The following is a 13,563-nucleotide window of genomic DNA, read 5'->3' on the forward strand; positions in this document are numbered from 1 at the left end:
ACACCACCATCCGACTACATTGGTATGAAATCAGTTTTGATAAAATGGCACTCTGAAGGCAGCACAATGTCACCAGCAGCTCGTGAAAGCTCATTTGGTCTGAAATTATTCCATTCAAAAAGAAAAATGTTTTCAGGTAAAGTGCATTGAAAACCTAAAGCAACACGCAGTTTTAAATATTAAAGATAAATAATGACAGAGTAGAATTGTACACATATGTTTATGTATTTTAAGGCAATGTAAGCAAATGAGGCATGGTAATGAACATACATACACATCCCAAATCCACTATTACACTATGGTAAACCAGTTTTTTTTTCTCCTTGGTATGGTGTATTTATTAAGCGACCTAAATTTAAGCCATTATTAAATGCATTTAACCTCATTGACAGGCTTTTAAAGGCAAAACATATTTGTGAATGTACACATATGTATCCAGTCCAGACAATTTGTCACTAATTTTGCAGGCAAACTGTTCCATCTTAACGTCAACCGCAGTTAAGGTGTCTTCCTTTCATTTAAAATTTTCCACTTTATGTCCATTCTCATTTGTGCAGATCAGATAAGATGTTGTAAACTTTCCTTTCCCTCCAGAGGTTTTTAAAGCGGTTCAAATAAACCAAACAATTCACATCCACTGAGAGTATTTGTATCATACGACCAGATATAGTCCAGATTAATACTTGGGACAAATGATCCACAATTTTTAAATGATCCTCAAAAACAACACATAGGACAATTGGTTTATAATCAAGAAAATTATGCATGTAGATTCAAAGATATTTTGTTGGGATTTACAGAGGGAAAACCAAGAAGCCAGAAAATGTTGAATATTGCCATCCACCAACCAGGTTACCTTTCTCCAGTTTCAGGTATGCTTTGTCTTCTTTATCTAAATACAGCAGGACTCCATTAGTGGCAGCTTCACGAGTCACATCCTTGTCCCCAGCAAAAGCAGAAATTACTGGTTTACCATTAAGCATAAGATTGACCTATGATTAAAAAAAGAAACATCTGTTATATTGAAAATTGCAATAGCAGTTATTATTACAAGCAAAACTCAGCCAAATGGTATGACAAGTTGCTGTAAGGAACCATTCATGCTACAGTTCACCAGATCAAGAGGCTAAGCTCCACCTGAGCTGGATCCCATTCCAAACCCAAAGCAAACAACATGCATTTTACAGTAGGGCTTGTCAAACATGTGTTAATATTTATACTAAATGCTTTTCTTTCCAAAGGATCCTTAACAAAACAATTTTAATTTTTTTTTGCTTTGGTGTTTATCAGGAATAGACTTACTTTAATTTGTTTTCTCCCTCAGAGTGGCCTGGAGGTTTTGGGGAGTAGCGGGGCTAGCGTGAAGCTGTAATCAGGCAAGAAGGTAAGAGGTGTAGAGACTATGGCCTTCCAGACCCTCTCCAGTTAACCATCTTTTATCCATTTATGGGATGAGGCCAGCATTTTTGCCCATCCTTAATTGCCCAGAGGGCAGTTATGAGTCAACCACATTGCTGTGGGCCTGGAGTCACATGTAGGCCAGACCAGTAAGGATGGCAGTCTCCTTCCCTAAAGGACATTAGTGAACCAGATGGGATTTTCCCTTGACACTTGATTCACAATCATCATTAGATTCTGAATTTCAGATTTTTATCACATTCAAATTCCACCATCTGCCATGGCAGCATTCAAACCTGGATCCCCAGAACGTAACCTGGGTCTCTGGATTAACAATCCAGTGATAATACCACTAGGCCATCACCTCTTGTGGCTTGAATTGAAGACAAGAAAGGGTGAGGGTTCGTCTTCTCACCCCTAGGCCAATTGCGACTCTTAAGTCACAAATGAATGGCCACTTGACCTTCTTCTCTGATTATTGGTATCCTACCAATGGTGGGTTGGGGGATAGAGGTGGAGGGAGAGTGGTGTTGGCCCTGCAGGAATCCTCCATGCCCACCTAAGCCACAAATTCTCTTTCTTAGGGCTCCGCTGACCAGCCTAAGTGAGCCTGCCCAACTCATTTCTCTTCCAGAGACTGCTTCTGGTCATTGATGCACTTCTGCAGTCTCAGTAATGGCCACTGCTCCCCTTGTGAAGCTGGGACTCAAGATCTGCTGACTCACCGATTGGCTAGTAGTTTTGACAGGCAAGCTCTTTTCATTCAAAGGCATCGGAACCGCAATGGAAGGCAATAGATTCCCTGATAACCTTTAATCCTGTCAAGAATTGGCAGTGGGGTGTTGCAAACTGCTTTTGGCACAGTAGACAACAGACAGCACAGTTGACAGGGACACTGCTACGTTCATTAAATTTAGACCCAGGTCATTGCAAAATGCTATATTTAAGCAAATTCTTGACAGCATTTTATGATTAAATGGTAATTTAATAATTCCTTTTGCCCTTTGATTTCCAGTTGCTAAGGATATTTCTCATTGTTAAATGAATGCTAATGAACGATAATAGCAGTTTAAACCTGACCATTTTTCGACAAGAGGGAGCCACGGTACTTCTGGCTAATGTGATTTGTTAATACAAGGTCAAAACCTTATCAAATTATGGGATCATACAGTGATGTTCTCTTTGTGAGTTTCCTCTGAGAAGCACAAACTGAAGAATGTTAGCTGCTCAAGGATGTTATTGATTGCTCTATTTCTGCCTGTTCCATTGGCTTGATCTACAAGAGGTTCAGATATAACAGTAACATAAAATCTACCTTGAACCAATTTTATTCAAGTAGTTCTGAATAATGATACCGCCCATTCCATCTAGTACAAGTAGAACAGTGGCATCTACTCAGCAATATGGAAAATTATCCAAGTGAATCAATTCTCTAAAAAGCAAGACAAATTAAACCCAGCCAATTATTGGACCACCAGGCTATTTGCAATCATCAGCAATGTTATATATGAGATTATCAACAGTGCTTTCAAATGGCAACTATTTAGCAGCTCAGTTTGTGTTCTGTGAGGGTCATTCAGCTTCTGACCTCGTTACAACCTTGGCCCAAACATGGATAAAAAAGCTGAACTCAAGAGGTGGTGAGAGTAATTGAGTGTTGCATCAAGGATGCCTAGTAAAAATGAAGTCAGTGAAAATCAAGGGGAGAACTCTTCACTGCTGGAGCCATGCCTATTCCGAACAAGATGGTTGTAGCTGTTAGAGATCAACCACCTCTGATCTAGGACATTTCTGCATGAGTTCCTTAGGATAGTGTCCTAGGTCAAACCAACTCCAGCTGCTTCACTAATGATTATCCTTCCATCACAACATCAGAAATGGGGATGTTCACTAACAGTTGTGCATTTTTCAGAATCTTTAATGAATCATCAGACACTGGAGCAGTTCATTTGTCAGCCCAAGGCCTGACAGTGAGAAGTAACATTTGCACACAAGTGCCAAGCAATGACCACCTTCAACAACAAAGAATCCAAGCATCTCCCATTGATATTCAATGGCTCCTCCATACTGAATCCTTCACTATCAAGATCCTAGGGTTTTCCATTGACCAGAAACTGAACTGTTTGAACGATATAAGTACCATGGCCAAAACAACAGATCAGAGGTTGGGAGCTCGGTGGAGAGTAACTCATATTGTCACATGCCAAAGCTGCCCATCAGTCTCAAAGGCAAGTCAGGAGTGTGATGGAATATTCAACACTTGCCAGGAAGCATGCAGCCTCAATAATACTTAAAATGCTTGCTATGATCCAAGATAAAGCAACCAATTTGATTTGTGATAACAAGGTGTAGAGCTGGATGAACACAGCAGGCCAAGCAGCATCAGAGGAGCAGGAAAGCTGACCTTTTGGGTCGAGACCCTTCTTTAGAAAATGGAATATCATTCAAAAATCATTCAAAAAAATCATTTTCTGAAGAAGAGTCTTGACCCAAAACATCAGCTTTCCTGCTCCTCTGATGCTGCTTGGCCTGCTGTGTTCATCCAGCTTTACACCTTCACCAACAACAACAAAAACAAAGTTGCTGGAAAAGCTCAGCAGGTCTGGCAGCATCTGTGGAGGAGAAAACAGAGTAAACGTTTCGGGTCCAGTGACCCTTCCTCAGAACTTTACAGCTTTACACCTTGTTATCTCAGATTCTCCAACATCGGCAGTTCCTACTATCTCTGTAACAATTTGATTTGTGCCTCATACACCACATTCAACATTCATTATCTCCACAACTGGCTGTCAGTGGTAGCAGCGTGTACCATCTACAAGATGCACTGTAGCAATGAACCAAGGCTCCTTCAGTATCATTTCCAAATCTACCTCAAACATCTAGAAGGAGAAATATAGTGGATGCATAGGAATGCCAACACCTGCGCATTCTCCTCCAAGTCACACATCATCCTGACTTAGAACTTTATCACCATTCCATCACTACTACTGGGTTAAAATATTGGAATTCCCATCCTAACAGCACAATAGAGGTACCTATACTACATGGACTGTGGTAGTTCAAGGAGACAGCTCATCATCACCTTCTTAAAGGCCATTTGGGATGGCCTAGTCAGTGACATTCAATTCCCTTGAAACAATAACTAATACATCCCTTAGAGAGGGAACAAAGATGATTTCATGGGTAGAACTTTGTGGACTTCATTCCTAACCCAAATGGTGGGAGACGTTTTACATGAGGGAAGATTTTTAACTAAAGGAACGATGAAATTAGTTAGAGGGACACATCAACAGTACCCACGGTAATGGAGAGCAGGTCCAAGAAGGCTGTTTCCCAGGTCTCTCACTCTTTCCTGAAAATCCTGCTGTGAATTCTGTGTGACCTAAGTGAACTCTGCCAGGAATGGGAAGACGAGCACAGTCTCCTGAACCAAACAGGCAAGGATGTAAATGACTGAAGAAGTCAGTAGCAAGAATGTGGTCCCTCCAAACTAGAGACTGTGACCCAAGAGGATTCAGAGAACCTAATGCGAACATGGAAGGTGAGTGGCTGAACACATACATGTACCAAGACTGATTTCCCCATCATTCTTCAGCAAAGCAGCACTCTAACATACTTTGTATTTCTAATCATTCCTCTCTGTGCGTGCCTATCTGAGCAACCAAAAGTCACACCTACTGTCACCTAATAGTCTCTTGTGCACATCCTCAACATCACTCTCCACAGTAGTGTCTTTTTCTCCTCTCCACAAAAGTCATTATGAAGGCTTACACTTCTGCTTTCTCTGTTTGCATGAGAAATGACCACTTAGCCTGGAAATAGCTAGACATCTGGGGAGAGAAGTTGGCCCTCCAATGTCAAAAATCTTATTGCCATTCTCCGTTCATGTTCATTTGTGTCACTGAGAAAGAAGCCCAGTTCCAGGGCTGCAGGTGTAAACAACAACCTGTCATGAAAGCCTGAGCTTCTTGAGCTGGGACAGGTCGAGAGAGTTGACCCCTGGACTCTGTGTTGGAAGACTCACCTCTTTGCCAACCGAACCTTAGTGTCCATCCCCTCTCTTCCATGGATTGGAATGCACTGGGGGACTGAAGACAGCTTGGTGTTGTCTCTGTCGTTGCTGGAGCTCATGGTGTTGATATAACCTCTCCTTTGCCCATCACCACAGCAAGACTGTAAAGACTGGCAGCAGGAAGTGCAACTGCAGGGGAGTGAAGTGAAGTGAAGGTAAAGACAGGGAAGAAGTTGCTAATCACCTGTGAAGCCATCCCTGAAGGAAGAAGTGCTTCCTGGAAAACTGCTCTCCATACCCAATGACTTGGGGCACCATGGTGGCTCAGTGGTTAGCACTGCTACCTCACAGCATCAAGGACCTGGGTTCGATTCCAGCCTTGGGTGACCATGCAAACTCAACACTGATATTCTCCCCATGTCTGTGTGCATTTCCTCCAGGTGCTCCAGTTGTAGGTTATTTGGATCAGCGAAACTAAATTGTCCATAGTGTCCAGGGATGTGCAGGTTATGTGGATTAGCTATGGGAACACACAGGGCTACAGGTATAGAGTAGGGGGTGGGTCTGGGTGATATGCTCTTTGGAGAGTCGGTGAGGACTCAATGGGCCGAACAGCCTGCTTCCATGCTGTAGGGATTCTGAGACTTGGATAAATATTAGCTTTCATTGAAGAAAACACAAGCATCTAGAGTGTAATATTTACCTGTTACGGGTTAAATTAATAAATTATATTTGAAGTGGTATTTGAGTTATGACATAATTCTTCTAAAACACGTACATCAATCGTTTACTGTACCCTAAGAAATATGATATATTATTAATCTTGCCAAAATATGGTAGGCAAAATACACATTTGTCAGTAAAATAGTTTATATAAGTAAATTAAGGCAAAGGGGGTGATGGAAAATGTGACAATCAAAGGTGACTTGCCTGAGTAGAAGTGATAAAAGCACTTATTATAGAACTAAATGAATGTTATTTCCATCTTCTTCACTGTCATTATAATGTGACAATGAAATTAAAACAATAATATTCACAAATCACACAGACAGGAATTCTTACACACACCCCTCTCCATAATTTATCTGTACACTGTGAAAGGTGCTGATCAATCACTAGAAATCTAAATTTTTTGATATCTTTGGAAACGCTGTGAGACCAGTTTGTCCCTTTTTACGGCAGAAAGAAGCACGAACACCCCAAAAAAAGTACAAAACTTCCCTCCCTGTTCCTGTTACTAATCCACCCACTGGCAGTTGTAGCAAAACCTAGACACCAGCTCTACAACTGAAAGTGGTGGGAGCCTCCATAATACGTGTAAAACAGTTTCCCGTGATATCAGTATTACTTTTATTATGAACGCTCAGTATTGGATTTGCCCAGGTAAGTATAGGTTAAAAATCATCACTTCTGTCAGCATTTGAAGGGTCACTCATTTCTACATGTCAACTGAGTCAGACATATATTGTCATTTCATTATCATTCTGTCAGCATTGAATATCAATCTACACCACATGGATTGCAGTGGCTGAAGAAGGTGGTTCACTATCATTCCCTCAAGGGTAATTAGGGATTGAAAACTAAAATTGACTTTAATTGCCAATGATATTCACTCACAAGAACAATTAAAAAAAGACTTATCACTGACACTCACCTAATTGAAGGAGATTTACTGAGTTTTCTAGCAGAAACAGTACTTTAATGCTTTGTGTTGTATACTGCCATTTGAAGCATTAGACAGAAGAGTATTTGCTTCATTAAAGCCTGCGAGGAATACTGGTCATCCCATTTTATTTGCCGGAAGAAAAGGGGGAGAAACGGTAGCAGCAGCAACACATATGGGAGCTTAAGGAGCAGCACTTGACCCTGCAAGACACCCAAGGAGAGGGATGGCTTGGTCTTACCCAGTTCAGGAACTTCTAGGTTGACACTTCAGCAAGGAACAGCTGCCCTTGGTTTTTGGCACAATAGCAAAGTTTGTTGAGGGACTTGTGACAGAGATGACAGCTGCCATCATGAGCAAGGTTAAAGCATACCATGTCCATTGTGCCATTGTGCCATTGTCACTTTGATGAGGTTGTACATCAGAATTTCTACAGAAAAGGGTGAACAGCGCACAGGGGAACGTTGGTGATATCAGTGACAGTGAAGTTCATATCAATGTATTCCCCCAGTTTCTCAATGCTATTGGTGCTCAGGCATCAGTTTGGGCTTTGATCCAAGAAGAATCAGTGTCATAATATCCTGGGCAGCAGATGTAAATATTGCCCCCAAAGAGCTAACCACATAATGCATTACAGTACATGACAACATTACACTGCTAGATAACAGAATGCCATGAAACTGGAAGTAAGCATATCTATGCTTGGCAACAAGCTATGACAACTCTTCGACAGATATCCAAGGCCTTGCACCCATAGTCAATTTTTTTTTAATGAAGAGGCTGGATTGCTAAAGGGAGTACCCTTGTCATCTTCAACAGAACTATGTTCCAAACTTGTGTCCAGTCAGCAATTTCACCCATAGAAATTCTCCAGTGTTAAATGATTGACCATGTGCAGACAGCTCTAACTCACTTTGTCCTAACTGGAAAGCCAGTTTTAGTGCTAGTACTAATGGTGTTGTGCTACTTGTGCACAGGTTCAAACCATGGGATGGACATGAGAAAAATGTGGGGCACAGTGGTATCAAGTACTGTAATAGAAGTATCTAAGCAGCAAATCTCTTGTCAGGTTGACATGTTAGATGCATAAGTGATTTCCTCAGAAAGGAAAATGCAGAAGAGAAAAAAAGTAGGCACTTTGCTGCTGCTGATTTATCTCTATGGCTTCTGTTTCCCAGCTCAATGAACACATCCTCTCTCAGGCTGGGGTTTGTAAAGATATTTATCTGGTTCTGATTCATTCCTTTAAGTTATAAATTTTCCCTTATGTCTTAGGTCTAAAGGTAAACTTCAGCACTAAGGATACCAATTAATGCATGTTCACAATAATGTATTATTTTAAATAAAAAATAATATGCATTCCACCTTAAGGACTGCAATTTTATTTTAAATAGATGTCAGTCACATCAGAAATCTGATCCTCCAAAGGTGTAAGCTACCAATCATCAGTACTAATGTGAGAGTTGGCATTCAAAAATGTTTGGCTTCTCACCACAATGTTCCAATTATCACATTGAATTTATGCCACATGAAAAGCAACTCCTATGGCGCATAAAGTCCTCTCTCCATAAAATGAAAAATCAGAAAATAACCCATGAATCTAAAGAAAATAGAATAAATTAGCACAACCATTAAAAAAAAAACCATGGTATCAGACCTCTGCATCTGCACTAACTAGCTGCATTTATTAATATTAATGCCTCATTATTGACCACAGTCAATTAACCATTCCTCTTCATGTTGACAAGATTGAAAGAATATCAACCTAAGAAATCCAGAGGTTACATTATCATGGGAGCTATGGTTATTATTGGAAAACATTGCTGAACAACATTTACCAATTTAAAGTAATGATTTCTGCTTTTCAATAAATATGTATCAGCATGCAAGGTTTCAAGATAAACTCAGTGCTACAGAAGTATAGGCTGAATGATTGGATTTGTATCGTTCATTCTCATGATTTTTTTGTGTACTGGGTGTAAGGATCAGAAAGGAAGAGTGCCTTAAGCTTTGCCCACTAAGATGATGACACATAGGTTTGAGGGAATAATTTCTGAGGATTTTGAAAGGAGTAAGACCTACCATTTGGGTCTTCCTCAAATCTCTGAACAGTATCTATTATGTTAACAAAACTTAAGTTGCTATCTTGTAATAAAGTACATCTCATTTAAGATGAGAATGTCTTCTCATTAAACTACCAAGTGGTTTCCTCTAGCATGCCAGTCCAAACAGGCCCTGTAGATCACTATCAGAAAAGAGAGTGGTGGCAACAAATCTACGTTATAGTGTGAAATATTACAGAGAGATCATACAACATAATGAGCCATTGTACAGATTGTTCAATAAACAAAATAATGTATGAAATGTCTTCTATTACTAGTTTGAGCTGGAAAAAGGACACATTTTGAACCCAGAATTAATGTTGAACATTACCTATGAGGCTAAGATGTGAAAAAGTACAGAGAATATTATTAACTGTCTCCTCTCACAGCCACAATGGGCTGAATTTTACCAGAAATCACAAAGCGTCAATTTTGCTCAATTTCACAGGAGGTTTCTCCCCATAAGGCCTAGTGAGATCCCTCATGCCATTTTACAAAAGTTGCTTTATGATCAAAACAAAGCACCCTATGGCACCCTGACAATTGTACCTTTACTTTCGCTACAGGCAGAAGAACTTGCCACTGCTGGAAGAAATCATCACTGCCAGGATCTCCTGGGTGCTGGTGTCATCTTTAAAGTTCAGCAGTGCACTGGATCAAGTACTGCCAATCAGGAGTTGCCCTTCAATGGGCATGTGTTGTGAAGGGAACTAAACACAAAGGGTGGCACTGCTGATACTTTATTACACATACAAGTGCACATTCATCAGTCTATTATTATTTAGGAAACAAGCTACTTAGTTTACCCATCTTAGTATGATCCCATCTTAGAACCCTGTCTAAGGGAGTGCTATCCTTTCCCTAGCGTCCAATGTAGCCAAAAACCTTACCATTGTTCAACATGGGAGTAGCATATATTTGAAGGCTTTCCAAGGGTTCCAAATGTCCATTCTTATAAGGCAACAGTAAAAGCAAACAACAAACAAACAGAAGCTGTATTTGATTCTAGGAACAGATAGGGACTATTGTTTTCAACATAGTCTACTTGGACTTCAGCAAGGCTTTTGGGAAGATTCCACATGGGAGACTGATAACGAAGGTCACAGCCGATGGGATCAAAGGAAATTTGGCAAATTGGATACAGAATTGGCTGAGTGGCAGGAAGCAGAGGGTGATGGTTGAGGGGTTTTTTTGTGGCTGGAAGTTTGTATCCAGTGGTGTTCAGAGGGATCAGTGTTTGGACTCTTGCTGTTGTGGCGTGATTTAGACTTGAATGCAGGAGAGTTGATGGAGTCGCCTGGCAGCTTCCATGCCAGGACATGTCACGACCCAGTTTCTATCTGATTAATGGGAAATCAGGAACTGTGTACAAATGAGGTTAGCTTAACTGATAATATGGTGCTAATGCATTAAAGAGAGTCCATATAGGCCTCTTACAACTCAGTAGTGAGATTGGTTGGAAATGGGACATTTTGCTCTTGATGTCGAGAAGCTCCTTAACGCTGATATCACGTTGTTTTCTCAACTTTCTCGCAAATACCTACATGATTAGTGGTGGGAAGATTCCACCCACTAAATTTATTGAGTCTGAAATGAGTTGCCATTGATCTCATAATTAATTATAGCTGCAAAAATATTGTTACAATCACGGTAGAGACCGGCCATATTTCTTTTTGAAGTACAGCAAATTCTCAAGTATTAGCAAATCTCATGTACATGTTAATCTCCACTTTGGCCAAAACATCTTTATTTTCCACTTACCATTGTGACATTATTCACGAACACCTACTCAGTGTTTTCCCTTCAGTGTGATTTTCCAATAGCCCAGCTCTTTGCTTTCCTTCCCTTAATCCCTGAGCAATTTGAAACCACAGGATCAGCTGATGCTACAGCTTCCTCTAACAATTCATGAGGCTTGGGGGCAGTGGGAGGAAGTAGGTGGAAGAGGAAGAGTTCGGTGGGCTCTCTAGTGCAACACCACAGCTTGATAAAAGTGTATATGGAAGTGGATTGGAGTTTGATGCTTCCATGATGTCTTGGTGGGAGCAACAGGTCATTGTGATGAGCACAGTAACATTGGATCATTCTGAAACCAGGTGCCATGGGAACTCTATGTATAATTCAATGTTCATGAGGCTGGCTAAAAGTATCTTCATTATAATGGGTTAACTATCTTGTACACACAATACTGTTAGGCCCTGGCATTGATTTGGGAACAAAGATAAGTTTTATGATAATAGATACATACACATATGATGAAAGTTCTAGCTGAGTGTTTCCATTCATCTTCCCCCATTAACTTTTACCTGAAAATAAGTCCCTTGAAAATGTAACCTGTGTAAACATTAACTCCCTATCCTTTTGTCTAAAACTGAGTCTCTAAAATTTGTCTTTTACACAAGTTTACATGATAGGTGAAATTTAAAACCATGATAATTTACTGAAAGAATAAATCTGCAAGATTCTAAAGTTTAAATGAAGAATCGTTACAATAGAGAGTTAACATAGAAATTGTTAAATATTGTTGACCTTTAGTTTTACATTCGGAAATAACAAGTTAAATATAAAACAGCATGCAAATTACAGTCCAAACTTTTTATGAGTTATATTACACCTTGAATGGCAATTGCGACAAAAACAAAATATCACATTAGTAACTTCAACTGAATTGGCATTTGCAAGTATTGTTTTAGTTAATAAAGACTTGACATATATGAAAAAACAAGAATTTTTTTGACCAAAAGTAAGGAGTCAACTTTTATAAAAGGTACATGAAAAGATTACAGATTTAAAGGCAGATGTTATAAATTGGTTCAGCTGTTCATTAAGGCCTGGATGATCACATTCTGTTAAATTAACCTAATACTCTGACTTCAACATGAGGAAGTTCAGCGCTTCTCCTTCTGGAAGGTAGTCTGATCCCCTGTCAACAGCAGGCTATAACCAACTTGAGTTTCACGGGCACAGTCTTCACTACAAATGTCACTTGCCAACAGAAACTTTCCAACTTGGACTGGATAAGGTAGAGTCACCAATGTTGTCTTCCAGTAACATAAGCACTTGCAACATGGGAACACAACCACTCTCAAGCTCCCCACCAAGCCATACAAGATCCTGGTTTGGAATGTATTGCTATTCCTTCACTGTCAATGGACCAAAGTCCTGAAACTTCCTAACAGTACTGTGGGTGTACCTAAACCATTTGGACTGCAGCAGTTCAAGTTGGCAGCTCACAATGACCAGAAAATGAGAATTCCATCTTCATTTCAAGGCTTATCTTTTCTGCATCCCTTTCAGTTTATTTCAGTTCAGTTTCTGTTTCAAGTTAGGGTGTCTCTCAAATGACATTTTAAAAATGCAGATTCCCACAGAGTAAACAATTGTAACATTTTTTCAGCTCTTCATAAGGTAGATGAAAGTGAAAATAATTTAACAGCAATACTCTTGAGTTTAGTGCTGAGGATTGCCGTGTGTGAAACAAGATCAAGATAGATAGTTCAACATTATATTAACCATGACTGCTCAAATGACCAATCAAATTCAAGTGATTAATTATTTATTACTACTGCCCTGCACACAAGATAAAAACAAGAAAGCATAAAATAAAACGCATGTGCCATTGTGGCATTTATTCCAAGGCATCTAATGTTGAATTGCTTGTGGATTGTACACATCTATCACACTTTGGCATTTATATTTTATTTTCAGTCTCTAAAGCTGAAAAGAGTTTGTTTATTTTAGTTCATATTACTCTTGTATACTCAAATATTAATAGCTTCCCTTATCACATGGAGGGCTTTATATTCAATATTAATAGACTCCATCAAGGTTTCCCGTTCACCTGTTATAATTTATTTTGATCCAATCACTGTCTCCCTTAAATTGAAAGGTCTATGTCCATTAAGATGTCAGAAGAGCAATAATTCAGCAAGCAAATAACGTCACAAAGTGCTGACACGTTACTTTAAAAAAGTAACTGATATTCTGAGGGAATAAATTATACTTTAAACTCTACATTTTTCCATTAACAAATCTTAGAAGTGTGCTCATAATACTGTATGAATCCTGCCTAGTGGCAATCAGAATGTTATAAATTCAGGTCCTGCTCTATAACAGCATTTATATGAACAATCAGACAGGGGTGTTTCTGCCAAACAAATCTGCACAGGATTATAGAGGGTGTGTATGTTTAACAATTATTTTAAACAAACCTATCGATTTATTTCTTGCTTTTACACTTGAAGATTGTCCATTACCTTAGCATTTTTCTTACCTTTTCTGTCTACGGGTTTATTTAATGTGCGTGAATACATTGTGTTTAATAAACCGAACATTGATATCTATCTAAGATAACAAGGTGTAGAGCTGGATGAACACAGCAGGCCAAG

At 39.5% G+C, this 13,563-nt stretch overlaps 1 protein-coding gene across 1 annotated transcript in view; it reads right to left on the reverse strand.

The window, feature by feature from the left end:
* Positions 1 to 238: 238 nt before the first annotated feature.
* cbln4 (cerebellin 4 precursor) overlaps positions 239 to 13,563 on the reverse strand; it is a 105,494-nt gene continuing 92,169 nt past the window's right edge. The window contains exon 3 of the mRNA XM_020514454.2: positions 239 to 992. Coding sequence (XP_020370043.1) covers positions 795 to 992 — 198 coding nt within the window. The 3' untranslated portion in view covers positions 239 to 794. The remainder of the gene's footprint in view (positions 993 to 13,563) is intronic.

The sequence above is a fragment of the Rhincodon typus genome, chromosome 19 (genome assembly GCF_021869965.1).
Source record: "Rhincodon typus isolate 14 chromosome 19, sRhiTyp1.1, whole genome shotgun sequence".
Classification (NCBI taxonomy): Eukaryota; Metazoa; Chordata; class Chondrichthyes; order Orectolobiformes; family Rhincodontidae; genus Rhincodon; species Rhincodon typus.